General features: G+C 58.0%; 2 protein-coding genes and 1 long non-coding RNA gene across 5 annotated transcripts; 1 reads left to right on the forward strand and 2 right to left on the reverse strand.

Annotated features, from left to right (window-relative positions):
- The first annotated feature begins 84 nt into the window (after positions 1–84).
- Positions 85–15,980, forward strand: LOC125152919 (uncharacterized). Of its 2 annotated transcripts, none has more exons than XR_007147358.1 (3): positions 85–169; positions 10,988–11,276; positions 15,026–15,980. It is a non-coding gene; the product is annotated as an uncharacterized LOC125152919 (long non-coding RNA). The 2 variants fall into 2 exon arrangements; XR_007147357.1 differs by lacking the exon at positions 85–169 and adding an exon at positions 10,159–10,266.
- Positions 2,006–12,700, reverse strand: PRX (periaxin). Of its 2 annotated transcripts, XM_047835524.1 has the most exons (7): positions 12,631–12,700; positions 12,186–12,229; positions 12,004–12,102; positions 11,755–11,880; positions 9,607–9,763; positions 6,548–6,744; positions 2,006–5,912 (listed from the first exon to the last, which is right to left on the reverse strand). In XM_047835524.1, exons 1-7 carry the CDS (start codon positions 12,698–12,700, stop codon positions 2,211–2,213), a joined length of 4,395 nt encoding a protein of 1,464 aa, XP_047691480.1. In that variant the 3' UTR covers positions 2,006–2,210. The 2 variants fall into 2 exon arrangements, with proteins under 2 accessions (XP_047691480.1, XP_047691479.1); XM_047835523.1 differs by lacking the exons at positions 9,607–9,763; positions 11,755–11,880; positions 12,004–12,102; positions 12,186–12,229; positions 12,631–12,700 and adding an exon at positions 9,273–9,472.
- Positions 15,981–22,496: 6,516 nt separating the features above from the next.
- SERTAD1 (SERTA domain containing 1) lies at positions 22,497–25,818 on the reverse strand. Its single transcript, XM_047835546.1, has 2 exons — positions 25,656–25,818; positions 22,497–23,578 (listed from the first exon to the last, which is right to left on the reverse strand). Exon 2 carries the CDS (start codon positions 23,576–23,578, stop codon positions 22,844–22,846), a length of 735 nt encoding a protein of 244 aa, XP_047691502.1. The 5' UTR covers positions 25,656–25,818; the 3' UTR covers positions 22,497–22,843.

A 25,818-nucleotide genomic window follows, 5' to 3' on the forward strand; every position in this document is an offset into this window, starting at 1 on the left:
TGTCGGAGACCTGAGCCCCAGGCTGGAATGGGGGGTGGGGTGGCAGGTAGAGCCCCCTCCCCCACCCAGTGGCGGAACCCTGGAGGGGCTGGACAGGTGAAGGGTTGACTGAGAAGGAAGTCTGATCCTGGACCTCTAGGCCGGAGGGCAGGGACATTCCTCAACAGAGGTGAAGGGCTGGGGGGATGTGTGTGTGTGTGTGTGTGTGTGTGTGTGTGTGTGTGTGTCTGTGTTCAGCAAACACCCACCCCTGCCGGTGGCTGCAGTAGGAGAGGTATGACTGAAGCAGGGCCAGGTAGTAAAAGGTCTTCACTGACAGGCTAAGGAGTTTGGAGTCATTTAGCGTCCTGGGGTACTGGGTACGGGGTACTGGGGAGCCACAGAAGGGCTATGAGCAAGGCAGGACAGCATCAGATTGAAGTATCAGAAAGCTACTGTGTGAATAAGAGTGGAGGGGACGAAACTGGAGACCCTGAGCCTGGAGCGGGGCCCAGGTGATAGAGGGTGGGGTGTCGGGGAGGAGGCTGGTGTATGAGACAGGAGGCCAAGCTGTGGGACTGACGGGTCGGGGGAGGGGGGGAAGAGGGAACCATCCAGAACAAGGCCCAGGGCTCAGGGATGGTCCCTCAGATAAGGAGCACTTTAGGGGAGAAGATGCTGGTGTCAGATTAGAAGCTTGGACACCGAAACATATAGACATGTCTTGAGTGCTTTACAAGCCTTAGTTGATCCTAATGACATACGTTTTAATAGCTCCATTTTATGAAAGAGAAAATCAAGACACAAAGAAGTTGAACAAATGCCTACGGTCACCCAGCTGGGTGCCAGATACAGGCTTACTGCCCACCCCCACCTCCCCCCCACCCCCCAGCAGTCTGGTTCTAGAGCCAAGCTCCCAGTGCCCAGGAGACGTCCACGGGTGGTGCACTGCATTCCCATGTGGACCACGGGGAGGGGTGACATGACCTGGGGAGGGTATGGGGGTGAATGAGGGCCTGGGAGGAGTCCTGAGGGCCCAAAGGGCATAAGGAGAGAGAGAGGGAGTGGGGAAGAGACAGGAGAGGGTATTCAGGGAGGAGGAAGGGACCCTGAGAAGTCCGGAAAAGGGAGACAGAGGAAGCCCTCAGCGTGGCCACAGAGAGGTCACTAAGAATGCTGACAGGACAGCCGTGGTGGGAGGGAAACCCCAAATGCCGGGGCGCTAGGCAAAGGGTGCACACCGTGAGTGTAAATTCTTGCCGTGTCTGGCCATGTTTGGTGGGAATGAAGAGAAAGCACGACCAGGCAGGGACCTGAGGGAGGCCAGCTTTAAAGGGGAAGGGACTAGGATACATCAAGGGTCTGTGACAACTGGAGGGCACAGCCAATGAGGGAGAGTCTGGAGGCCTCGGTGGGGAGCTTAGATCCTGAGTGGGGAAGGGTCCCCGGGAGCCGAGGCCTAGCCCTGATGGGAGCTGAGGACCCTGGGACCTAGTCCCAAGAGGCAGCCGGGTATCTGGGGTGGAGGCTCTGAACCCATGAGCCGGGAGAGGGGACGGGGAGGGGCCTCCCTGGGTGGGGCCCCGGGTGGCCGGGGCAGTCAAACCAGCCCGACAGGAAAGGATCACCAGGATGTGGAGGCACTCTTGTGGACGTGAAGGTGGCCAGCAGGGGGCAGATGGGTAGCAATCGTTGTGCTCTCTTAGGGCGACCCCAGGGAGGTCTGGTGGGAGTGTTTCAGAACTGGCAGAGTCCCCAGCAGAGGGGTCTTGCTCAGAGGCCCTAGGGAATTGGGAATGGCTAGGGCAGGCCCCTTCCCAACCCGCCCACCGCAAGGCTTCCCTGACTCTCTTCAGACCAGGGGTGGCCTGTGTCTCTCCCGAACACAGACTCTCCGCAGGGCAGGCTCAGGTCCCCTTTCTTCCTCCTTGGGGACCTCTTTCCCTGCACCCTCTCCACCCTCCCCTGTCCCCCGTCCCTCCCCAACCCACCCCCCTACACGCACAGAGGAAACAGAACACAAGCCTACCTCTGGATTATTTTATTCACATGGCTTGGCAAGATACAGGCAGTCCAGCCAGTGAGCCGGGCAGGAGGCCTCCCCGGCCCTCTCCCGGTCAGTCACCCACCTCCCGGCCCTCTGAGGGTTAGTGCTAGTTATGTCACACACAAAACGAGGACGAGGCAGGGATGGGAAGATGGGAGGCAACTCTCCCTCGGCCCCCGGGGCTTCAGATGACAGCCTGCGCCCCCTCCATCCTGGCAGGGCCTGGAGCCCCTGTCTCCGAAAACCCTACGCTGGGCAGCCGGACCCGGAATCCACCCTCCTCCCGGTCCCCGCTCCCACTCCGGGTCTTGGGGCTTAGGGACACCCGGGGGAAGCGGAACTTGGGAGACTTCTCCCCGCCAGGGGACTTGGGGGCTGCGTCGCCCTCCTGTCCCCGAGAGGCCTTGGAAGGGGTGGACAGGCCCACGCGGGGCAGGCGGACTCGGACTCTGCCTCGGCGCCCGGGGGCCCCTTCCCCGCCGCCCTCCTCCTCCTCCTCCTCGGGGCTGGGGGAGCCTTCCCCAGTGACTGCCTCGCTCTGGCTGAAGCCCACTCGGGGCAGCCTGAGTTTTGGGCTCTTGGTCTTTTCACCCTCTTCCACGCCCTCCTTGGCCCGAACCAGACCGAACCGGGGCAGCCGCACCTTGAGCTTGTGTCCGGCATCCCCCTCGCCCTCTGCCACCTGGTACTCGGCGTGGCTGCCCACAGCAGGTGGCGAGAGCTCCACGTCGGGCAGCGAGAGGCGGAAGGTGCGCTCGGCCCCTGGGGGCTGGTCTCTAGGCCCCTCTTCCCCAGCTTCGGCCCTGGCCCCCAGTGTGGGCATCTTCAGCCTCAAGCCACCCTCGCCGGTGGCTGCCTCCCCAACCTGCGCCTCCCGGCTCAGCCCCACGTCCAGCTCAAGCTGGGGCACCGTCACAGCAGGCATCTTGAAGACGCCCTCACCTACCAACAGCTCACCACCTGCCACCTGGGCTCCAGGCAGAGACAAGGTCACCTGAGGCACCTGGACCCTGTAGCCTGCTGTGCCCTCTGCTGAAGGGGCTGCACCCTTGACCTGCTGCCCGGGGGTGGCACCCAGGCCGGCCTCCCTGAGGCCGGGCAGCTCCACCTGGGGCAGGGAGATACCCAGGGGCATCCTCAGCCCCCCTTCCTGGCCCTCGGCACCTGCCTGCCTGGTCGTGGATACTTGCAGGCCTGGTAGCCGAACTCCACTGACGGCCACTGCCCCCTCGGCGCCCCCGTCCTCCTGGGCCCCCAGGGTGACCAGCTCCACTTCAGGGATCTTAAGCTGGCCAGCCAGGGACTCTGGCTTTTCTCCGGGGCTGCCACGCCCACCCTGGATCTCAGCTTCCTTCCCTCGAGCCAGCCCAAAGGAGGGCATCTTCAGCTTGGACGCCTTCACCTTCCTGTCCCAACCCCAGCCCTTGCCCTCCAACTCAGCTCCCCCTGACACTGCTTCTCCCGCCTCAGTGTCCCGGCCTTTGACCCCAAACTTGGGCAGGGCAAACCTGGGCCCCTTGAGCTTGACATCAGCCCCGGCCACCTCCACCTTGCCCGTGGGCAGATGGGCATCCAGGCTGAGCTGCGGGATGGACAGATCGAGGGCGGGCAGGAGGCCTGCCTCCCCTGCCCCTTTGGCCTCGGCCTCAGTCCCCGCTCGGGCCTTGGGGAGTGAGATGGCAAACTTGGACACCTTCAGCTTGGTGGCTCGCCCAGCCCCCTCAGCCTCCGCCTTGGCCACTTTGGGCCCCGAGAGTCCAAACTTGGGCAAAGAGAACTTGGAGGAGGGCTTGGCTTTCATCTCCATCGCCTCTAGCCGCCCTTCCTCCACTTCCACCGTGGGCAGCTGTGGAGTGACGATTTCAACGGAGGGCATCCGGAAGGCCACTTCCCCGACCCCTGCCGCTGCCCCGGGGCTCTCTGCCCGTTCCACCTTGCCCACTTCAGCTGCTGGGACCTGCCCCTCCAGGCTGAGGGCCCTCGGCAGGTCTAGCTCCACCGAGGGCAGTGAGAGAGAGGGGACACCCACCCGAGCCTCGGCGCCCGCCTCTGGCTGCAAACAGGGGAGCATTACCAGCTTCCCTGGGGCCTCAGCCCTGGCCTCGTCTGGCTTGCCTCGTGGTGGGGACTCTGCCCTCCCCAGCTTGGGTATGGTCATCTTGGGCATTTTGAAGCCAAATTCCACCGCCTCTGCCTGCTCGGCTTTCAGCCGTACCTCCGGAGCCTTGGGCAGCTTCACCTCGGGTGCCTTTGGAAGATGCACATCTGGGACCTTCGGCACCTGCACTTCCGGCAGCCGCATCTCGGACACCTTTGGCAGCTGCACCTCTGGCAGGTGGACATCAGGGACGGCCATCTCCGGCACCTTGGGGAGTTTTATCTCGGGGAGTTTTACGTCAGGGACTTTCATCTCTGAGACCTTGGGCAGCTGCACCTCTGGGAGTCGCACCTCGGGCACGGCCATCTCGGGCACCTTCGGGAGTTTCATCTCTGAGACCTTAGGCAACTGCACCTCCGGGAGTCGCACCTCGGGCACGGCCATCTCGGGCATCTTCGGGAGCTTCACTTCTGGGAGCTTCATCTCTGGGACTTTCGGGAGCTGTACTTCTGGGAGCTGCACCTCGGGCACCGCCATCTCGGGCACCTTCGGGAGTTTCATCTCGGGCACCTTCGGGAGCTTCATCTCTGGGACTTTCGGGAGCTGCACCTCCGGGAGTCGCACCTCCGGCACGGCCATCTCGGACACCTTCGGGAGCTTCATCTCGGGGAGCTTCATCTCGGGGACTTTCGGCAGCTGCACCTCTGGAAGCCGCACCTCGGGCACGGCCATCTCTGGCACCTTCGGGAGCTTTATCTCTGACACTTTGGGGAGCTCCACCTCGGGGAGCTGCACGGCTGGAAGGGCTGCCTCGGGCACCTTCGGGAGCTTGACGTCAGGAGCCTTGGGGAGCTTCACCTCCGGCCCCTTGGGCATCTTGACCTCAGGGGCCGAGACCCCAATGCCAAAGGAGGGCATCTTGATGGTGGGCAGCTTCAGCTTGCTCTCGACAGCAGCTTCAGCGGCAGCGGGCCGGGGCTCCAGGAGAGAAAGCCCAAAGGTGGGCATTCGAAGTCTGGGCCCCTTCACCCTGGCCTCGGGGCTGGCCTTGGCCACCTTGGCCTCAGCGACTTCCTTCGCTCGAGCCCCAAAGCGGGGGAAGCTGAGGCGGGGCATCTTCAGGGCCACCTCAGGTGCCTCTCCTCGGGCCTCCACCTCCGCACCCGGCAAGGCCAGGTCCACCCCTACGGTGGGCGCTGCCACGTCCAGGGTGGGCACCGTCACCACCACAGCCCCTTCCCGAGTCTCCAGGCAGGGCAGCGTGGGCAGAGCGGGGAGCGAGGGCAAGGCGGGCAGCTCCACCTGGGGGACCTGGATCCCTAGGGCTGCGGGCTCCACAGCAGGTGGGGCTGGGGCGCCTAGTCCAAGGCTTGGCAGGTGGAGGGCCACCTCTCCCAGCCCCTTGGGGGCTGAGACCTGGGGGACACCCACCTCGGCGCCAGGCAGCCGGGGCCCAACCAGCTCCACCTGGGGGGCTGTGAAACGGGCTCCTGCTGCCACCTCAGCCTCCACTTTGGCTTTCCTTGGGGGAGGAGCGGCGGCGGCCAGCCGGGCCGCCTGGGCCTCTTCCGCCACTTCCCGGACGCGCAGCCGAGGCAGCTGGAGGCGCCGGCGGGCGGGGGCAGCTGGGACAGGACCCTTGACAGCCTCAGCTTTGAGGCCCCGACGTAGACGGGAGAACTTGGGAAAGGAGAATTCGACGTCAACAGGGGCCAGCTCTGCAGGGGCCCCCAGGGCCCCGGGTACCACCATCTTCTTCTTCTTCACAGGGGACAGACTCTGGATGTTCTGGGGAGAGAGGAGAGATGCGGGAGGCGGTGGGACAGTGGGAGGCTCGGGGTAGACGGGGGGATCCCCATCTGGCATTACACCAGGCTGGGGATGTGTCGGACGAAGCATCTCGTCCCCAAATCACCATCCCCACTTCCTGTCATTTCACCATTACTGGCCCCCTAAGGCAAAGACTTTCATTTAGCATCTGACAATGAGTCAACAGGAGTGTGGGAACTGGGACCCAAGACTTCTAGGTCCTCATCCAGGATTCTCCCCAATACCTTCATTGTAGAAATGGGGAAACTGAGGCCCAGAAAGGGAAAGAAACTTGTCCAGGGTCACTCAGCAGTAAGTGAGCAGCACTCAGGTTTGAACCTGGCCTCCCTGGTTTGGAGTCCCTTCGGTTCAGGACCCCCGGCATGCCTAGAGCTGCCTCCTCTCCAAAGTGGGTGAAGGTCTGAGATGGGCGGGTCTCCCTCCCCAGGGAGGAGTTTAGGAGTGGGGAACAGGAGGCAGAAGGTGGGATTAGAGTTGGGTTAGTGACAAGACAGAGGGCAAGGCTGGCCCAGGGTGTGGAAGAGTGGGGCTCACGGCGCAGAGACTGGATCGCTGGGGCAGTCCAGAGCCGGGACCGGGCTAAGCACGCGTACCAGCTTGGCCACCTTGGCCCGTGGGCCCTTGATCTCGTAGCCAGCCACGGTCCCAGGCCGCAGCGCCAGGTCCCCGGTGGGCACAGTGCGCTTCAGGCAGAAGGAGACCTTGTAAGGCTCGGCACATTGCAGCAGGCGTAGTGCGTCCTCGTACTTGAAGTTCTCGAAGAACACTCTGGCGCTGAGCAGCTGGTCCCCTGCAGGTGAGGCGGGAGATGGGCAGGGCGTGGGCTGGGCATCCGCTCGGCTCCATCCAGGCCTGGTCCCACCCACTTCCCTGGAGCTAGCGAGGCCCAGCCCCAAACCTTGGCCCCACCTATCCCGCCCACCCCCAGCCCAGAATTGAGAAGCAAAGTTCCTCCCAGTTTAAGGTGCAGACACTCAAGCGTGAAGCCCCGCCCCATGGCCTTAGCTCCGCCTCCCCAGCAAATCCACACCCATTCAAACCACGCCCGTTGCTTTCCACTTCCCTCTCCCATTCTCACCTTTTAGACACTCGACTTTGTTCCCTTTACTGAGAGAACAGGATCAGAAAAGAACTTCTAGAAACTCCCACCCCCTTACTCACCCCCCCCCCCACCTGCCCCTGTGGTAATTTACTCCACCTGTCCTCACTTCTCCCCCAGGTCAATCTTTCCACCACATTTTCAGGGACATCCTCGAGCAATTCTCCCCTCTCTCCCCACATCATCATTTTGTCCCTCTCTTGTATGTTATTCTCATCAGCATACCATTACTTTTCCCATAAGAAAAGTTGTCTTGACCTCACTCCTGGAGCTCCTGCTCCACACATCTGTTCGCCTTAATGGCAAATGCATTGAGTTATCCAGCTGCATTGTTTCCACATCTCCAGTCACACTTCTGACACCCCCTTCCAGAACCTTGAGCTGCTCCTCTCAAGGTCCCATATCTCTGTGTAGCTAAGTCCAATGGGCAAGTGCCAGACTTCATCTGAGTGGACCTCACAACCTTCGACCTAACTTGACTCTCTCCCTTTCATCCACTTGTTTGGCTTGGCCTCCAGGGTGCCACATACCCTCTACGAGACAGGCCCCCTTGTGCCATGCACCCTCTAGAACCTCCCTGGAGGTTCCTTCTCAGACTCCTGGGACGGCACCTTCCCATCTCCCGAATCTCTTAAAGACACACTGCCCCAGAGCTCAGGCTTGGGACCTCTTCTCACCTCTATCTACATGCTACACGTACCTCTTTAGGAAGCTCATCCAGATTCAGGAGTTTAAAGAACAGAAATGGGCTGACAATTCCCAAGTGTATGTCTCCAGCCCAGCACTCTCCCCTCCATCCAGGACTCATATACCCATTTACCCCTCCACATCTTCACCTTGGTATCCAATAGATACCCCTCACTTTACAGATCCAAACTGCAAATGTGGTCTTACCCCAAGCAAGCTCCAGCCCCAGTGTTCCCCATCTGTGGAACTGCCAACTCCATCCTCAGGTCAAGAATCCCTGGACACATCTTTGACCCCTCTCTTTTCATCATACCCCATATCCAGTCCTGAAGGCTCCTCCCCTTCAAAATACATCCATAAGCCAAACCTTTCTCTTCAACTCCATTATCACTGTTTTGGTCCTCAGCATCACCATCTTTTACCTGGATAATCAGAGTAGCCTCTTTATTTTATTTTATTTTATTTTATTTTATTTTATTTTAGTAAACCTCTGCACCCAATGTGGAGCTCAAACCCATGACCCTGAGATCAAGAGTCGCATGTTCTACCAACTGAGCCAGCAGGTGCCCCAGAGTAGCTTCTTTGTTGGGCTCCCTGCTCCCCACCCTGCTGCCTTCAGCCTACTGCTACCACAGCATGCTATTCAACACAGCCAATCATGTTCCTCCTCCACTCACAACCCTCCCAGATTAAAAGCCAAAATCCCCACCATGGTCTATATAGCACTCTAAAAACTGCCCTTTCCTTACTTCTCTGGCCTCCTTTCTTACTCTCCTCTTCTCTAACTCTATTCCATCCACACTGGCTTCCTTGCTTTCCCTCCATCAAGTTAGGCACACCCCAACCTTGGGATGTTTGCACTGGCTGTTCTCTCTGCATGGAATGCTCCTCCAGATGGACACAGAGCTCACTCCCTGTCCTCCACCAGGCCTTTTCTCCCTTCCTGGCTCACCCTATTTAAAAAGACAACTGTCCTGCAGCACCTGGGTGGCACCTGGGTCAGTTGAGCATCCAACTCGTAATTTGGGTTCAGGTCATGATCCCAGGGTCTTGGGATCAAGCCCCGCGTCAGGGTCCACGCTGAGTGCAGAGCCTGCTTAAGATTCTTTCTCTCTCTCTCTCTCTCTCTCACTCTCCCTCCCTCTGCCCCTCTCCCCTGCTGGCTCTCTCATATGCTCTCTCTCTCTAAAAGAGAAAAGAAAAAAAATATAACTGTCCTCCTGGCACCCATAGCACATATTGCCTTCTAACTTACTATGTATTTTACAAACTTTGCTCAAATATGTCTCTCCCTACTAGAAGGTAAGCTCAAGTGCAGAGAGTTTTGTTCACTGCAGTAGCCCAAGTCCTAGAATAATATCTGGAAATAGCAAGCACTTAGTAAATAGTTGTTGCATGAATATACCACATCAGCCTCATCCATGTCACCTAAAACATCCCTTACTTACTAAGCTCCCCTCCACACCCCTCCAAGTTGTTAACTCCACCTCTTTTCTCCAGTCCCAACAACAAAAATAATAACTAGTGCTTACATGGTGCTATGTGCCACTTAGCGCTGTTTTCAAATACTGACTCATTTAATCCGAGTCATAGCCCTATGAGGTGAGTACTAAAATCATTCCCACTTTCGAGATGAAAAAAAACCAAGGCACAAAAATTCACAAGCTACTAAACTGCAGATCTGGGAGTCAAACCGACACAACGAACCTCCAGAGCCCGCTCCGAGCCACTGCAAGGCCTACACACAAAGCCCCGCCCCAAGCCCTTCTCCCCGCCTCCTGGCCGCCAGCCACGCCCCGGACCAAGGGCCCACTCCTAACCCCGCCCCCTCAGGGATGTCCCGCCCCATGCATCCGCCCCGCCCACCTTCCTGCAGGCTGAGGCTCCTGGCCGCGGGGGAATCCTCCCGAAGCTCGCGGACAAAGATTCCCTCCTTGCCGCCACCTGCTACGTTGATGCCGCTGACCCCTGTCTGCGCCTCCGTCTCCACGATGATCTCCACCAACTCCGCCCGCCTCAGCTCCTGCGGAGGACGGCGAGGCATCCCATGGGGCGCTATGACCGGACCTCACCCAGAGCCCGGCATCGCGCTTAAAAACGACTCTTAAACGCGTCCTCGAGTTACAAGCCCCTAGGCGCGGCTCAGGCCGGCCATGCGGTCCCACCCACTCCGGCATCTTCCCTTTAAGGAAGCGCGAGGGCCGCCTGATCTCTCGGAACCGCTGCAAGGCTCAACGGTTCCGTCCACTTTTTGGCGGGGAGGAGCCCTGTGGCCGCCGTCTAAAGGGGCGGGGTTATGGAGGAGGGGCGGTGTAGGTAGGCCCGAGGGAACCGGAGATGTGAGTCAGAGGCGAGCCTGATAGGGCGGGGCTGTGCCCTCGGGGGGCGGGGCCAGTTCGGGGCGGGACTAGGGGTTTGGCGCCTAGTCAGACTGCACGCGCGGACAGCCACAGAGGAGGGACCAAAAATCTGAGACGGGTGTGGCTAGAGAGTCATACTTGGAAGTAAGGCGGCGGTGGGATTGAGGTATGGGAAGGGGCTTTAATAAGAGCAGAACAAGGGGTGGTGTGAGAAGGGGATTCTGGGGAAAGGGCTGGACGTCTTAAGTGGTGCAGGACGGAGGAGTGAGGGTGGGACTGGGCTCTTGGAGGCTTGAATGTATGTGAGAGTGTTCCCTTTTGTGGACTCTGTGACCCCAAGACCTGCATAACGCCTTTGGGAGAGGGAATCAAGTGATGGGGGAGGGGGGGTGCGTGGGTAATGAGCGGTGGACTAGCAGACGTGGCGTTCCTGGTATTCACTGTAAATGGTGCTGCCCTGGCCCCGGCCCAGCGACGCACTCTGGGATTCACTTCCCGGCTTAGAAAAGGCAGTGACTCTCACCTCAGTTCCACAACCATCTTACAACTCAATCTGCTGTGTGTCTCTAGGCAAGAACTTTGCCCTCTCTGGGCCCATTTCCCTACTGTAGAGTTAGGTAACATGGGTGTACCGGAAGGAGTCTCTGTGAGCTGAGCCCTGAAGCAACAGGGATCTGAGAGATACTCTAATGGGCAAGGGCATCAAGGCTGGTATAGTCGGGTTGAGCATAGGGCTTGGAGAGGGGAAAGCAAGTCTGGGCCCAGCAGTGGTCCCGGGACTAGAGAGCTGGGAGGAACGTGTTGTAACGGCAGCAGGGAATGGCATGCCCATCACCACCACCCTGAGGGCCTGGGCTAAGCATTCTATGCCCACCATCTCATTTCAGCCTCCCACAGCTTGGACAGACTCAAAGGAGGACACCAAGTAAAGAGAAGCAAAGTGATTCGCCTAATGCCGCACGGCAAGTTAAGCGGCTGGGCCTGAACCCCAGGTCTGTGACCTCAGAGCCCATAGGCTGGCCTGGAGGCAGTGGCCCTGCCCTTAACTCCCTGCCGGCCACCCCTCAGCTTCAGCTTGGCTCCTGTAAAAGCGGACCCGCTCTGTGCCTAGCATCCCCTGGAAGCAGTTGGTACCAGTCCTCTATCTCCTTAACAGTGACCACAGCTAACATTCAGGTAGGCTTCCTGGATGCCAGGCCCTGTGCACATGGCTCAAGAGTGAGTCCTCAACACCCTTAGAGGTGGGGACCATTGTCCCATTTCACCAATGGGGAAGCAGGGCTTGAATGGTCAGGTCTCCTGTTTAGAGCTAAACTGGTAAGGTTGGGACTTAAGCCCATGGGCTCAAAGCTCATGCATTTAACAACCCCTCTACCATCCTGCCTACTTGTCTTTAGCCCGTTATTACTATAACTCCATGATCCCCAGATGAATGAGCTCCTCTGACTCTTAGTCTGTCCCAGGCACTGTGCTAAGTGCTTTACATATGCTAATTTTTTCCCCTCACAGCGACCTATAAAATAGGCACTGTTGCTATTTCTATTTCACAGATGGGGAGACTGAGGCACAGAGAAATCAGGAAGTGTCCGTCTTCCAGCTGCCTTAGCCTGTGCAGCCCCACCACCAGGCCCCATAAGTCCCCCTTGGAACTCACCTCAGCACTCCGGCTCCTGGCCTCCATGGCGCTGCTGGGAGTCACCTGGGCCCCAGGCTCCTGCTTCCTCTCTCCCTTCTGCTGCAGGACCAGCTTCAGTTCTGCATGGAGCAGCTGCCTCTGAGCCTGTGGGGGGCAGGGGTGGAGGCTTGAGGCCGGGAAGGGATGAGAGAAGGAGGCTGGGCATGGAGGGAGAGGTCAAGATTGGTATCCGAAGGAGAGCAGGGCCCCCCACCCCTGCCCTCTCACCGCTGCCTGAGCACAGGCACCCCCTCCTAACAGGAGCCCAGCCTGGGGTACTGCGCAGTCGTCTGCGGGGCTCGCGCCCTTCCTCTGGGGTCTTGCTGCCTGCCAGGAAGAGACCAGGGCATGAGGCTCCAAGCAGGCCAGGGAGGGACAGGGAGGGGCATGTGGCACCGGCCAATGCTCACCTCAGGATCACCTCCAGCTCCTTGGGCCTCCTGGGTCCGGGGCTCTAAGAAGAAGAAGGTGAGCATTACCATCAGCTGACCCTACCAATTGCTTCCTACGTGTCTGCCCCTTCCTGCGTGCTGTCAATATTCTATCCCCATAGCGCAGGCAGGGAGACTGAGGCTTAGAAGACCTTTTTACAGCAAACAGTAAAGCCAGAGCTGACTCCTAGGACTGTCCGACACCAGAGCCACTCCACCAAACACCGGGACTGAGCGAGGGAGCCAAATTCAGTATAAACCCATCCTAACCACTCCCACGTACTCCCTGTGGGCAAATCACTTCATCTCTCTGTGCCTCAGCTTCCTCGTCTAGAAAATGGGGGAGAAGGAGAGCACCTACTTTGTCAAATACGTTAGCAAATATAAAATTCCAGGTACATGGAGGGGCTTCAGAAGCACTTACTATCATTGTTACTAAGAGCTTCCCGTGGTCCCGATCTTGTGTCAGATGTCCCACAGGGGTCATTGCACATAAACCTCAGAACACTCTTGTGAGGTCAAGACAATCGTTGAGCCCATTAACGGAAAAGACACCTGAGGCTGGGAGAAGGGAAGCCATGCACGGATGGTCACAAATGGCTAAGCCAGGACTTGAACTTATCTGAGAGTTCCAGACTCTTCTACGGATGATAATAACCAATGGGTGTTGGAGTGGTTACTCTTCATCAGCCCTGTGCTCCTCACTGCAGAAAACCCTAGGCTCTCAGAGAGGCCAAGGACCTTGCATAAGGTCACACAGCACAGTGAGAAGGCGGCAGAACTGGGATTCCCATGCAGATTCCCCAACAGACCTTTCTGGGGAGTGGATACTGTCTCTCTACCCCTCCTCATGCCAACGCTGGCCTTGTCCTCCCAGCCCCCACCTGGCATGCCAACCCGCCAACCCCCACTCTACAGGGAAAGGTCAGGCCTCACGCGGCACATTCCCTCAAACAATGGCCCATCTGCTGGGCCCAGTCACATTCCGCCCCTGCCCACCCACCCCCAGCCGCACAATGGCTCTTCATAGCCCACCACTGGCCAAGATAGAGGACACAGGGACCCCTCAATGCTCCAGCTGTACCCACTCCACTGGCAGGCACCCCACAGTAGCAGAGGGCCCCTCTCTGGTGCTCCTAGGAGTCCTGGTCTCCATGGCCTTCCCCAGGCTCCCCTCTGAGCCCTCAGCTCCCACATCTGTGGCATTTCCTCTGAACTGGACCCAGGGCTGGCACCCACAAGTCTCAAAATCACCCTGAATGCGGTGGCTGTTTTAGAGTTGGAAACTGAGGCTCAGCGTGGGGAAGTGACCTGTCTGGGGTCACACAGCCAAGACCCTGCCCTTGACCCCCAACTCTGTAACTGAACTTGTATTGGTGGCTCTGAGCACTGGAGGAGCCCAAGCAGCAAAACAACTGGGGAGGGCATGGGGATTGAGGGTGCCCCGAAACGGGCATTTTTAGAAGGACCTCTTTGGTGCCGACTCTGGGCTGGGCAGGCACTTTACAGATGTGGCCCCATACCCCCACTTTACTTACGAGAAAATTAGGGTTAAGATATCACAGTGACAGGATATGACGGTAACAGACAACTTGGGTCTGCAAGACTGAGTCCCTGACACAACGTAGCATCCTGAGCTGGAGGTGGGAGAGCCTGGTACGTGTAGGAGGTGGTAGAGATGGAGGGGAGGCTCTCCTGGACCGCAAGCTCCCGGTTTCAGGCCAGGGCAGCGAGGGTCACACCCAGAGGCTGGCACAGGAAGCTTAGCTGGGGCGGGAGCAAGAGAGAGTGCCCTCCTTCCTCATCCCTGCCTGGGACAGCCGCCCAACCCAGGTTATATTTAGCCTAACTGTGCCCTTCCTGAGCCACATACCCAGGTCCTGGCATGGGGTGGGGGTGGCTTCGGAAGGAAACCCCGTCCACCCCGGGCACTCTCTGTTCCCAGCCCTACCCATCCCATTAGGCAGGGGAGGGGAGGGGGAGGTTCCTGGGGGTCCCTGACTGTGTTAGGGGAAGATCTATTGGGGTTCCCCCGGTGAATCAAGTCCAGGCAGGGCCTCCCAGGTGCCAAGAGCCATTCTTGAGTGGTTCCTTTGGCACTCCCCTGGCACATTCCTGAGCTTCTAGAATTCTCGGAGTCCCCATTTCTTGAGCACTTACTATGTGCAAAGATCCTTCCCTACCTTGGCTCATTAAATCCTCACAATACCTCCCGGAGGAAGGTGCCACTTAGATTCCCATTTACGATGCCGCCAATGCCCTTCAGAGTGGCTGGGGTGAGTGCCTGTCATTTGGGCCCTGGGCCCTTCAGCTGAGCTGGGCCTGCTGAGGAAACCCCTAGATTTGCCCCTCTGTACCCTCTTCTCCCCATGGCTGGTGCCAACCCCATTTAGGAGCTCTGCCTACCCAGAGCCTCAGCTTCCCTAACTGCCAGTGATCTGGTGCCCTCAGCAGTGGGAGTGAGGAGTTGACCGGACTCATCCTGGCCCCTAGACCATCTGTGAGGCAGAGGGGGAGGCGTGCTGGCAGGGGCCTCCCAGCTCCCTCAGTTAGTCCCCGCTCTAACATTTCTCAGGTTTGAATACTTGGGCAAAGTATTTCACCTCCCAGGGCCTCAGTTTCCTCATCTGTGAGATGGAGCCACTAAGAGTGGCTTTGAGGATTCACAAAATAACAGCAGGTGCTTAGAATATTCCTGGTATAGAGTAAGTGCTCAGGTAATATACACTAGTCTTTGACAGCAGTTGGAGGGTAGGCTGTGCATCTCAAGTGTCTCGTATCCAGGTTTTGCTAACCAGTGGCCCCACTTTCTCTCTTAGCCAAGGGGAACTCTGGGTGAGGGACAAAACCCAGCTCAGGCACCTGCCTCCTACCAACGGGATCAGTGCTGCCTCCCCAGCACCCTATTCCAAGCACCAAAAAGCCTGCTCCACCCCAGGCATCCTGCCCAGCTCTTTGTAAGCAGCAATTCATTTACTCTCCACCAGCCCATTTCACAGATGGAAAAGCAGAGGTACAAAGGGTGCAGCATCTTGCCCAAGACTGCATAGCCAGAAAGAGGGGAACATTGAGATTCGAACCCAGGGTCTGGCTCCAAAGTCTGTGCCTTTAACTCCTACACCACACTGCCTCCTGAGCCCAGGTACCCTCCCAGTATCTGCCAGCACCTGCCAGCACCTCCCAGGACCCTGGGTCTCATTCCCTTGGCTTCTCAGCCTGGCCAAGCATCGGGTTAGACAGGCTGATCTCTTACCCCTAAGCCTCCAGACACCTCGAGAGCTCCCAGTCCGTCTGCTCAGCCTCAGCCCCAGGCTGGGGGGGAAAAGGAATGGGGAGGGGGAGGAGGGAGAGACCCCAGCCATTGGCTGCTGAGGCATGACATCACCAGGGAGTGGGTGGTGGGGAAACAAACATCCCTGCGCCCCCCCCCCCCCCCACCAGCTACATCCACAGGCAAGGGGGTGGGGAGCCATAAGACGGCTCAGACAGGCTGTGCGCCCTGGACTGGGCTGAGACCTTCACCAGGAGCCTTGTTCCAGGGACTTGGACGTTGCTCCCGCCACTCGGAGGCTGATCACCCGACAGGCATTATTTCCTGGTTCCAGACCCGGGCATGGCCCCACTGGTTCCAGGGGCCCCTAAAATAAACTCCTACTCCTTCTCCCGGTCAGTTTGGGTTCAGATCCCAGTCTAGTCACCTCCTGGCTGTGCCACGGCATCTTTCTGGGCCCCCTTTTCCTTGTCTCTAAAACAGGGGTGATAAAAAGCGCCCACCTCATGGGGTTGTTGTGAAGATGAGATGCGTTAAAAGAGGCTAAAAACTTGAAAAAGTGCCTGGCACAGAGTGAGTGCTCCTTATAAAGAATTTTGCATTATTAGTCACACATATTAGGGGGCCGGCTAGACTTGTTGGGGGAGGGGCTTTTGGCCTGGGCACAGGGGAACCCCACTTCTCTGTTTAATGGAGTTTCTGTGCTGGGGGGACACCCATCATGTGCTAAAGAATGTGCTGGGCACCCAGAGCTCTGCTCCCAGAATCCAGGGTACACGGGGAACACATTAGGCCCAGAGACCCTGCAACTCTCTTCTGTCCCCTTCATAAAACAGACAAGGAGGCTCAGAGAGGGTAAGTGAAACCCAAAGTCACCCATAGCAAGTAATTGGTAGCCCCAGGATTTGAACCCCGACCTGCCCAACTCCCAAACCAAGGCCCCCAGGCCTCACCCTGATCCCTCAGCCCCCGGCCCCAGCCTGCCCTGACTCACCAGACCCCGGGGGGCGGCACAGAGAGCACAAGTACCCCCACATGCCCCTTGCACCCACCCGGCCGCTGGCTCCGATGCTCCGGGCTCTCTGAGCCCAGGCCTGGGGCCAGGGCTGGGATGAAACTGGGGATTACCCCCAAAATGCATGTCAGCAGCTTCTGTCCCATTGTCTGGCCAGGCACGGCCACCAGGCCTTCCCCTCAGTTGTCAACCTTGCCCCTCACACCAGCCCCCTGGCCCCTCTGTGGACCTGTACCCCTCCCCGCCACACCGAGAGCTTGGGGCCTACTTCCCTGAGGGCATGGGGACCCGGCACAAGTTGGCAGGATCCCAGAATTCTAGGGGCCTCCCCCCTTCTCTCCAAAATGCCCCCTGCCCACTCTCAGCCGCCAGGGAAGGCAGGAATGTGCTGAGCTCTGGGAAATGCCATCCAGGCCTGGCAGCCACCAAGGGTTGGGGTGTGGCCAGAACCCTGCCAGAACCCTTCTCCTGGGAAGGGAGGAAGGAATGGGGCTGCTGATGGTCCTGAGGAGCCCCTCACCCCAGTGCACTCTCTCTCTCTCTCTCTCTCTCATTGATTCATTCAACCATTCACCTGTTCATTTATTCATTCAACAAACATTCACAAGCCCTTGCCAGCAGCCTCTTTGCTGGGCATTGGAGATACCGACAGACTTACATTTACCATGTACCATGGGGTGGGGGTGGGGGGCAGGCTCAGGAAAGGATTCCTGGAAGGCGTGACCTCTGAAGTCAAACTGGATGGTGGAGAAGCGGGGAGTCAGGTAAAAGTGTAGGAAGGGTCTTCCAGGGAGAGGGGACAAATGCAGGCAAAGTGTACCAGAGGGGAGAAAGGGAGCAGTCTTTATCCAATGTCAGCAGTTAGTGAGTCCAGCCCTACGCTGGATGGTGCCGGGGACACAGTGTGACTGAGATAGCCCGGGCTTGCTTTCACAAAGTTCACAGTCCAACAGGGACACAGACCCAGCATGGCCCAGGGTTGGGGTGAGAGAGTCACAGGGAAAAAGGTCAGGGCCTTGACAGGGGAGCCCAGGAAAGGTCCCTTGCTCCAGCTTAGCAAGGGAGGTCAGGTAAGGCTTCCTGGAGGAGGGGACATGTGAACTGAGACTTGGATGACCTACAGGAGCTAGGCAAGAGAAGAGGGAGGGGAAGTTTTATGGGCAGAGGGAACAGCCTGTGAGGAGGATCTGAATCCAGAGAGAGGTCAGCGCATGTGAAATTTCTAGGAGCTGACAACTATGTCCTTCCTTGTTCATGGCTGTGTCCCCGGGCCAAACATGCCCCTTATATCTCCTCCTCATGTATACATTCATTCAGCAGCTGTTCACAGATACCTCTTCGGTATCCAACCCTGGGCTCGGTGGTGCTTAGGACACAGCAGTGACCTTGATTTTGCCCTCACAAGACTCCCAGTGTGTGGGGGGTGGGGGTGGGGGTATGAGGGCCGACATTAAAGAAGCGATCAGTGAAATGAGTGTATACTTACATACTGAGCTAAGCACTATGAGGGACAGATCTAGATCTTTAAGAGGGGCCTGGCACTCTGGTACTACCAGAAAGGGCAGGGAGAGCTTCCTGGAGGAAGTGACATTTGAACTGGCACCTGAAGGATATGTAGGAGTGAGTTCGTGGAGGGGCACCTGGGGGGCTCAGTTGGTTGAGTGTCCGACTTCAGCTCAGGTCATGACCTTGCAGTTTGTGAGTTTGAGCCCCGTGTCAGGCTCTGTGCTGACAGCCCAGAGCCTGGATGGAGCCTGCTAAGGATTCTGTGTCTCCCTCTCTCTCTGCCCCTCCCCCACTCACACTCTGTTTCTCTCTCTCTCTCTCTCTCTCTCTCTCTCAAAACTAAATAAAATTAAAAGAAAAAAAGTTCACGGAAGGCTGCTGGGTAGGTGGTGGGTCAATGAGAGTGGGTTCCAAGTAGAGGGACAGCCTGTGCAAGGGGCCCCTTGGAGAAATCGGGGAATGTAAAAGAGGCAGGGGAAGCTGAGGAAGCTTCCTTTTCTAGTTTGCCGTGTTTTGTATCAACAGTGTGTCTGTGTGTCTTTGTACCTCTCTGTTCCTCTCTTTGTCTCTATCCTCATTCCTCGTCTCTGTCCCTCTCTCTGTCTCTCTCTGTGTCTCTCAATTTCCCTCACCCCAGGGGGTGTGGCCATGGGAAGTTGAGTTTAGGGGGTGGCACCAGTGTCCCGGTTCCAGCCAAGGCCACCTCAGTAAACACAGGATATCCTGTGCGGCTGGGGAAAGAGGTGGAAGCTTGTCCTCAGGGACCACCCTCTCCGATCCACTCCGAGCCAAGTGGTAGCTGGGTGCCCAGCAACACAGCCAATATCTCTCCCTCACTCACATCACCTCTGCCTGCTCCTGCCTCCCACCCTCCCTATTAAGCCCAGTCCCACGGGCCTCGAGACCCAGATGCCTTCTCCTGGGTGTCCCCCCACCAGCCCCTCTCACCCACTGTGTCCCTCTCTGGCCTCAGCGTCAACCCCAGACCTGCTTGTCCCCCCAGTCACCATCCCAAGGCAGCCCCAACTGTCCCCGTGGGTCTCCTGGTTAGAGCCCTGGGCCTTGTGTGAGGCCCCTGCCCCATCGAGGCTCATCAATCCCGGAGCCTGTCCTCTTGGTTTTCAACCCCCTCTCCCCTTCCTCCCAACCATCCTGCCACGGATGTGATGTCCCTTCCCAGCTTCCCCTCGGGGTTCCCGGCCTTTAGTCTCACCTCTGTACCACTGCGTCCACATGGCAGCCAGAGGGATTCCTTCACTTCGTGATTCCCTAGTACCTTAGCAGTAAAGTCCCTCACCCAGTGTCCCTTGCGCCCTGGCCCCCTGCAGACCCCTCCAGCCCCATCACTTACCTCACTGCTTCTCCCTCTTTCCAGCCAAACCCAGAGCTTCCAGATCCTAGAAAAAGTTTTAGGGTCCCTCAGGGGCTAGCTATTGCTTATACTGTTCCCTCTGCCTACAACACCCTCCCCCCCCCATCCACCTCGGGACAACAGCCCTTGGAGGTAGGCTGTTACTGTTCCAGTTTACAGATGAGCACAGAGACGTGAAATCCCTTGCTTAGGGTCACAGAGCCACAGGATGGCAAAGCAGAGAGGTTCAAATGCAGGTGATCTGGCTTTTCAGCACAACCTCTGCTCAATGGCTTATTGCATCAATAATCATCGACTTGGGGCGCCTGGGTGGCGCAGTCGGTTAAGCGTCCAACTTCAGCCAGGTCACGATCTCACGGTCCGTGAGTTCGAGCCCCGCGTCGGGCTCTGGGTTGATGGCTCGGAGCCTGGAGCCTGTTTCCGATTCTGTGTCTCCCTCTCTCTCTGCCCCTCCCCCGTTCATGCTCTGTCTCTCTCTGTCCCAAAAATAAATAAAAACGTTGAAAAAAATAATAATTAAAAAAAATAATCATCGACTTAAGCATAATTAGATTTCTGGGGGCGCCTAGGTGGTTCAGTCGGTTGAGCGTCAGACTTCGGCTTGGGTCATGATCTCGTGGTTCGTGAGTTCGAGCCCCGCGTCGGGCTCTGTGCTGACAGTTCGGAGCCTGGAGCCTGCTTCAGATTCTGTGTCTCCCTCTCTCTCTGCCCCTCCCCCGCTCATGCTCCGTCTCTCACTCTCAAAAATGAATAAATGTTAAAAAAAAAAAAAGCATAGATTTCTGCACTGGGACTGCAGGTGCTCAGTAAATGTTCCTTAAGTGCGTGAATGGGACGGGGAGGTGGGGGAGATGAGCCTTGGTAGGGGCAGAGTTCAGATCTCAGAGGAGCAGAGGACAGACACGGTCAGATTTAGCCAGGCACGCAGTAGGCCAGCATACATCTTTTCTGAATAAGAGAAGGGATGAAGGGAGGGGAGTGAAGGACAGCAAGGACAACTGCCCCAGGTGTTGAGGAGAGAGGTGTGTGTGTGTGATGGGGGATCCTGAGAATGCCCCTGGAGGGGAGCTAGCCTGGCTGGGGAGTGTCCTGGCAGGAACACAGAGGCTCTGTGAAAAGGAGTAACAGCGCCAGGGCTGGTGGCTCAGCTCGGAATGGTGTGGGCCCTGGAATCTGCTGGCTGAGGTAGGGTGGCCTCTTGGGGTTGAGCCTGAGGGCGGTGGGGCACACTAGAGCCTGGGAGCCTGCGCAATCATCTGGGGGTCAGACATGGGGAGAGTAGGGGGTGGGGGGAATAGGTCCTCAGGCACGAGCTGCTCATAGACCCGAGGGCACCAGTGGGATGGGACTATAGCTGATCCAGCCCATATGGTGCTTTTGTGCAAAAGGCATACTCCTTCCCCAAGGCGTTTGACCTCCATCTGCTGGGAAACTGTTGCAGTCAATATGGAAATGAATGGTGCCTGAAACACGCATAGTAGCCCCTTAAACATGGAGTCTATGCGCAGCCCACAACCTGTGCAACTGTATACAGAGGCTCTGGGGAGAGGGGGCATCGCTGGCCAAGTAGGCACAGGGGCAGATGCCAGCATCGTTGACAGATGGGTAGGGTGTCTGCATCAGTATGCATCACAGATTGTCCCCCAGTTTGGCACCCAGAGACAACGGAAACAGGCCCCCAGAGTGTTGTAAACAGAGGGCATTGCTGGCCCTACACTGGGAGATTACTTGACCACTGGACAGATCTACAGGGAACTAAGGCAGTGGCATCTCAGACCCCCAGACTGAGCACCAGGGGGCATTGCAGAGCTCAACCTACACTCTCAAGGTCTGAATCCCATTGGAATCACCCGGTGTAGGAGTCAGGCACCCGAAGACCCTCAGCCAGGGCACCAGCTCCCTTCGGGCCATTTCCACTCCCCCCTCCCCGGGCCGCCCCATCCACTTCCAGAAATGGGCACGACTTCCTCTCCTCCTCCAGGAAGCTCCGCTCTGCCCGCCCCTTCCCGGCCCGAGGGGCCGCCGAAGCTGCCCGCCTCCCCCAGTTCCACCCCAGCTTCAGCCTCCCTAGAGCTTCCGGCCAGGGTGGAGGCTCTGGGGCCCGGCGATTTCGGTGTCCTCTTGCCGGCGTTACCCCACTGGAGGCCCAGCGGGCCTCGCAGGTCACCGTCCGGCCCCCGGCCCCCCGGCCGCCCGTGGGTTTCACCGTGCCCCTCCCCCCGCCCGCACCCGGGGCGCTGCCCTGCCCCCACAGCCGCCAGGAAGGACGCCTCCTGGGTCCCGTGCCAGGCCTCTGAGTGTGCGGCCCCTCCCAGCCGGGCCAGGAATGCGGCTGGACCGCGGGGGCGGCGCAGACACCCGGCGCGGCGCTCGGGCGGGCCCTATCACACGAGCAGTGGGGCAGGTGGCCCCAGCTCGCCAGGGCCTGGGTTTCTTCTAGAAGGAAAGCAGGACCGCCTCTGCTTTGCGGTCAAGCCGCTAAACCCGGTGGCTTTATTTCAGAGGCACCCTCCAAATTGCCCTATCCCTGCCCAAAGGCAGATTTGAGACCCCGAGTGGATTTTTTTTTTTTTTCTTCTTAACTTGCTGGAGTCTCCCGTGCCTTTCCCCATTTTCTTGGAGAGCTGGCTCTCAAAGCTCTTTGGAGAAGCTCCATCAAGCCTTCAGCTTTGGGCTTTTATTTCTGGCTCATTCTGAAACCTCCCTTTTGCCCCCCCCCCCCAGCCTCAAGACACACAGGTAGACTTCAGGCAAGGCCATGATTTCTGGTGGCCTGGGGCTCCTCCACTGCTACCACGACCACCATCATCATGCACAATCAGGGAAACCTGGCTGAGTATGTTGGGGGGAGTTTTCTAGAGGGCCAGTTACCAGAGCTAACTCATCCGCTTACCAGAACAAGAAAGCAGTAAAGTTCATGGCTTGAAACCCACCCCCTCATGTGATGTCCTGTTGGAGCCTCAGTTTTCTCAAAATGTGAAATGGGGATAATAATAATGGCCATCTAATTTCAAAGATGAAAAGAGTGAACACACGTCAGGTGCTTAGCACACACAGTCCACGCTCAGTAAAATTTGGAGGTTATTACCTGACCCTTGCCTTAGCCCAGAGACAAAGCACACAGACTTGAAATAACCCAGGACTAGTTTTAATTTCCAGAAAATGGTGCAGTTTCGTCCCACATCACGGAAAAAGTATCCCCGGGAACGACCTCCGCCGATTCAGTCCAGCACAGGGCCTGGTCCAAATCACATTCCAGCCACCGGGCCCTGTCATCCCCTCCCAAGGGCCAGTCCCAGACTCCCCTCATTAGCCCTAGACAAGAGGACAGAGGTGAAGTTGCTCAGGAACGGATTCTGTCTCTCCAAAGCCCCTCTCTCCGTTCTAGGGAAGTTAGCTGTGTCTTTCCAAGGACAGTTAGTCCAGCAACCAGGCTCAGTTTGGACACCAAACCACCATCTCCGCTGTGGGGGTCAGCGCCCCGGCCCCGGTGGCCGCTCCAGCGCCTGTGTGCCCACCAACACGTCCAGGAGGTAGTCTAGCTGGGCCTCATCCAGCTCCAGACCTTCCTCCTTGCCAGGCCCATCCTCAGGGCCGGGTTTGAGGCCCTCAGACGCTGGTGCCCAAAGTTCGCTGTCATACATAGAGGTGTCGATGTCCTCAAACAGGCCCTCGAGCTCATCGTCCAGCAGACAGCCAGTGGCTGGGCCCAGCAGGTCCAAGGCACCCAGGCCGGGTGGGGCCCCACCACTGGGGCGGCCCGGCGGCCCTTCGTCCACCAAGGGCTGGGGGGCCTGGCTCAGGCCCTCGATATGGCTGAGGTCCTCCAGAAGGCTGGCCATGGAGGCTGAGAGGGCAGCATCTGAGCTGGCCAGCAGGCTGTCAGCCGCCACGCCAGGGGCCTCAGGTGGGCTGGGCACGGAGGGCAGGGTAGCTTCGGGCTCCATGGATGCCTGGATGCGCCGCAGGGTGTTCACTAGCAGCACCAGGTGCCGCAGGTCCGGCTCACTCTGCCGCAGGCTGTGGTGGAGCTTGAGCACCGAGAGGTCTAAGAGGGAATTGGAGGGCACAGCCGGGGGTGCCTGTGCCACTGCTGGGAGCCTGGGATCCAGCCACCAGGTGTCGACTGCCAAGGCTTCCTTCTCCGGCTCCTCCTCCTCCTCCTCCTCATCCTCCCGCTTGCGCTTCAGACCTTTGCTCAGCATCATCTGCAGGGGGTGGGGGGTGGGGCGAGTCATTCACTTATAGAAAGTCCGTGGCAAGTTCAAACCCTGGCTCTGGTAACTGGTGTCTGGTGTGATCTCAGGCCAGTCATTTAACTTCTTGAGCCTGTGCTTCCTTAGGGAAACTTTAAGATAATAGAGTTGTTCTCTGGAGGAGTAAATGAGATAATATACAAAAAGCACTTACAACAGTGCCTAGTGCACTCTATTTTTTAAGTTTATTTATTTTGAGAGAGGGGGAGAGAGAGGTAGAGGGGGGGAGGGAATCCCAAGCAGTCCCTTTGATATCAGCACAGAGCCTGACTCGGGGCTCGATCTCATGACCTGAGCAGAAGTCAAGAGTCAGATGCTTAACTGACTGAGCCACCCAGGCGCCCCTACATTGTAACTATTCTTATTAACAAGTACTTTTAATAGCTATTGTTATGTACTTCTTCAGTGAACCATGTGAAATGCCCAATATTCAACCTTTTTTTAACCCATGAAAGCAGCTGTTTCACATAGTTTAACCTAACATTTATTGAATGTCTATAAATCAGACAAATACATACATAAACACAGGAAATGTAGGGGCACCTGGGTGGCTCAGTCGGTTGGGCCACCGGCTTCGGCTCAGGTCATGATCTCACAGTCCGTGAGTTCGAGCCCCGTGTCGGGCTCTGTGCTGATAGCTCAGAGCCTGGAGCCTGCTTCAGATTCTGTGTCTCCCTCTCTCTCTGACCCTCCCTCATTCATGCTCTGTCTCTCTCTGTCTCAAAAATAAATAAACATTAAAAAAAAAAGAAATTTTAAATACAGGAAATGTACAGATGGTGCTAGGAAGACACTAAAAGATTCTGGGGGGTGGTCAGGGCAGGCTCCTCTGAGTAAGAGACATTTGAGTGGAGCCCTCAAGCAGGAGAAGGAGTCAGCTATAGAAGAACCAGGGGGAGAGCATTCAGGGAAGAGAGAACAACAACAAAAGCAAAGAAAGACCTGGAGGCTGGATGAGCTTGAACTGAAAAAACACCAGTGTGGTCAGCGCACAGAGTGTGACATGGGAGGGAACAGGGTTTGGAAAGCAAGCAGAGGCAAGAAGTTTGGATTTTACTGTGAGTGTCACTGAAGGGTTTTGAGCAGGGAATAGAGTGGTGCTGTGGATTAGGTTTCCAGAAGATCCCCCTCAGCTGCTTGGAGTAAGATGAGTGGGGAGGAGTGGAGACGGGGAAGAGCGTGATCGGAAGCCCCATTTGGAGGCTAGTGCACTCTTGGGGTGATGATGGTAGCTTGGAGTAGAAGGTGATTGGTAGTGGACGTGGAAGGAAGTTGATCGATTCAGGATTTATTTGGGAGGCCTAGTAGACCGAGCTTGCCGGGAAATCTTGACGGACACAGGGGGCCACTGAGAGAACTTTGAGGACCCACACTTTCCCCGAGGTAGGGGCCCCTGGAGTTCTGGACCCCAGCCCCAACTTGCTTTTTGCAGACTGGAAGCTTGCAAGGTCCAGTCCCCGGGGAGTTGCCCAACAGGACCTTAGAAGTAACCCCCCACCCTACTAAAAACGGTCCTCGCCTCCTTCCCCGCAGACCCGGGAGTTCAGAACCGCAGGAATTCTGCCCCCACCCGACTCCGCCCCCTGGTCCCGGTGCCCCCTAGCGGCGCCAGGCCGGCTTTCCCCGGGGATTCCGGCTCCTCAGACCCCGGGATCCTCGACACTGCCCCCACGTCCTGGCTGTCGCTCCAGCTTGCCGCCCAGGACCGTGCGGGCTGGGATCCCCGGAGGACTAATTCCGCCTTCTCTGCCTGCGCTCGCTTCCGGCAGGCAGTGGAGGTGGCTCCTTCCGAAGCGGCGGCGGCGGGGGCGGGTGAGTCACGCAGCCGGAGCCAGAAGCCGGCGCCTCCGCCCCCTTCCTGGGCTGCGACGTGATTCACCCAACCCGGCCGGGCGACACTTAGAGGCCCGCGCATCTCGATCCCGGGCAGCCCCGGCGCGTACCGGCAGGACCCGGGGATCGAACCGGCCAAACGACCCCGCCGAGGGTTTCCCTTCTCTCCTCAGGCCCCTTCACTTCATTTACATACCTAGCTCACCCGCTGCCAATCAGAACGAAGAGGGATCAACGCACAGCCAATCAGGAAGCGGCGACGGCAGCATCGCTCGCTCGCTTTCCTTCAGCAACCGGCGCCTGGGTCGTGAGACGCAGTTCTGACTCCGGCGCACGACTCCAGGCTCCTGACTCTCCTT

The sequence above is a fragment of the Prionailurus viverrinus genome, chromosome E2 (assembly GCF_022837055.1).
Source record: "Prionailurus viverrinus isolate Anna chromosome E2, UM_Priviv_1.0, whole genome shotgun sequence".
NCBI classification, from domain to species: domain Eukaryota; kingdom Metazoa; phylum Chordata; class Mammalia; order Carnivora; family Felidae; genus Prionailurus; species Prionailurus viverrinus.

What these genes read in the sequence shown, in the direction of transcription:
- PRX (XM_047835524.1), bottom strand. Translation starts at nt 12,700, where the DNA reads ATGTGCAATGACCCCTGTGGGACATCTGACACAAGATCGGGACCACGG. An exon ending in GAGCTGGAGGTGATCCTGAG is followed by an intron (nt 12,103 to 12,185) that starts GTGAGCATTGGC and finishes TCTTCCTGGCAG; the next exon opens with GCAGCAAGACCCCAGAGGAA. An exon ending in GAGCCTCAGCCTGCAGGAAG is followed by an intron (nt 6,745 to 9,606) that starts GTGGGCGGGGCG and finishes CCTCACCTGCAG; the next exon opens with GGGACCAGCTGCTCAGCGCC.
- SERTAD1 (XM_047835546.1), bottom strand. Translation starts at nt 23,578, where the DNA reads ATGATGCTGAGCAAAGGTCTGAAGCGCAAGCGGGAGGATGAGGAGGAG.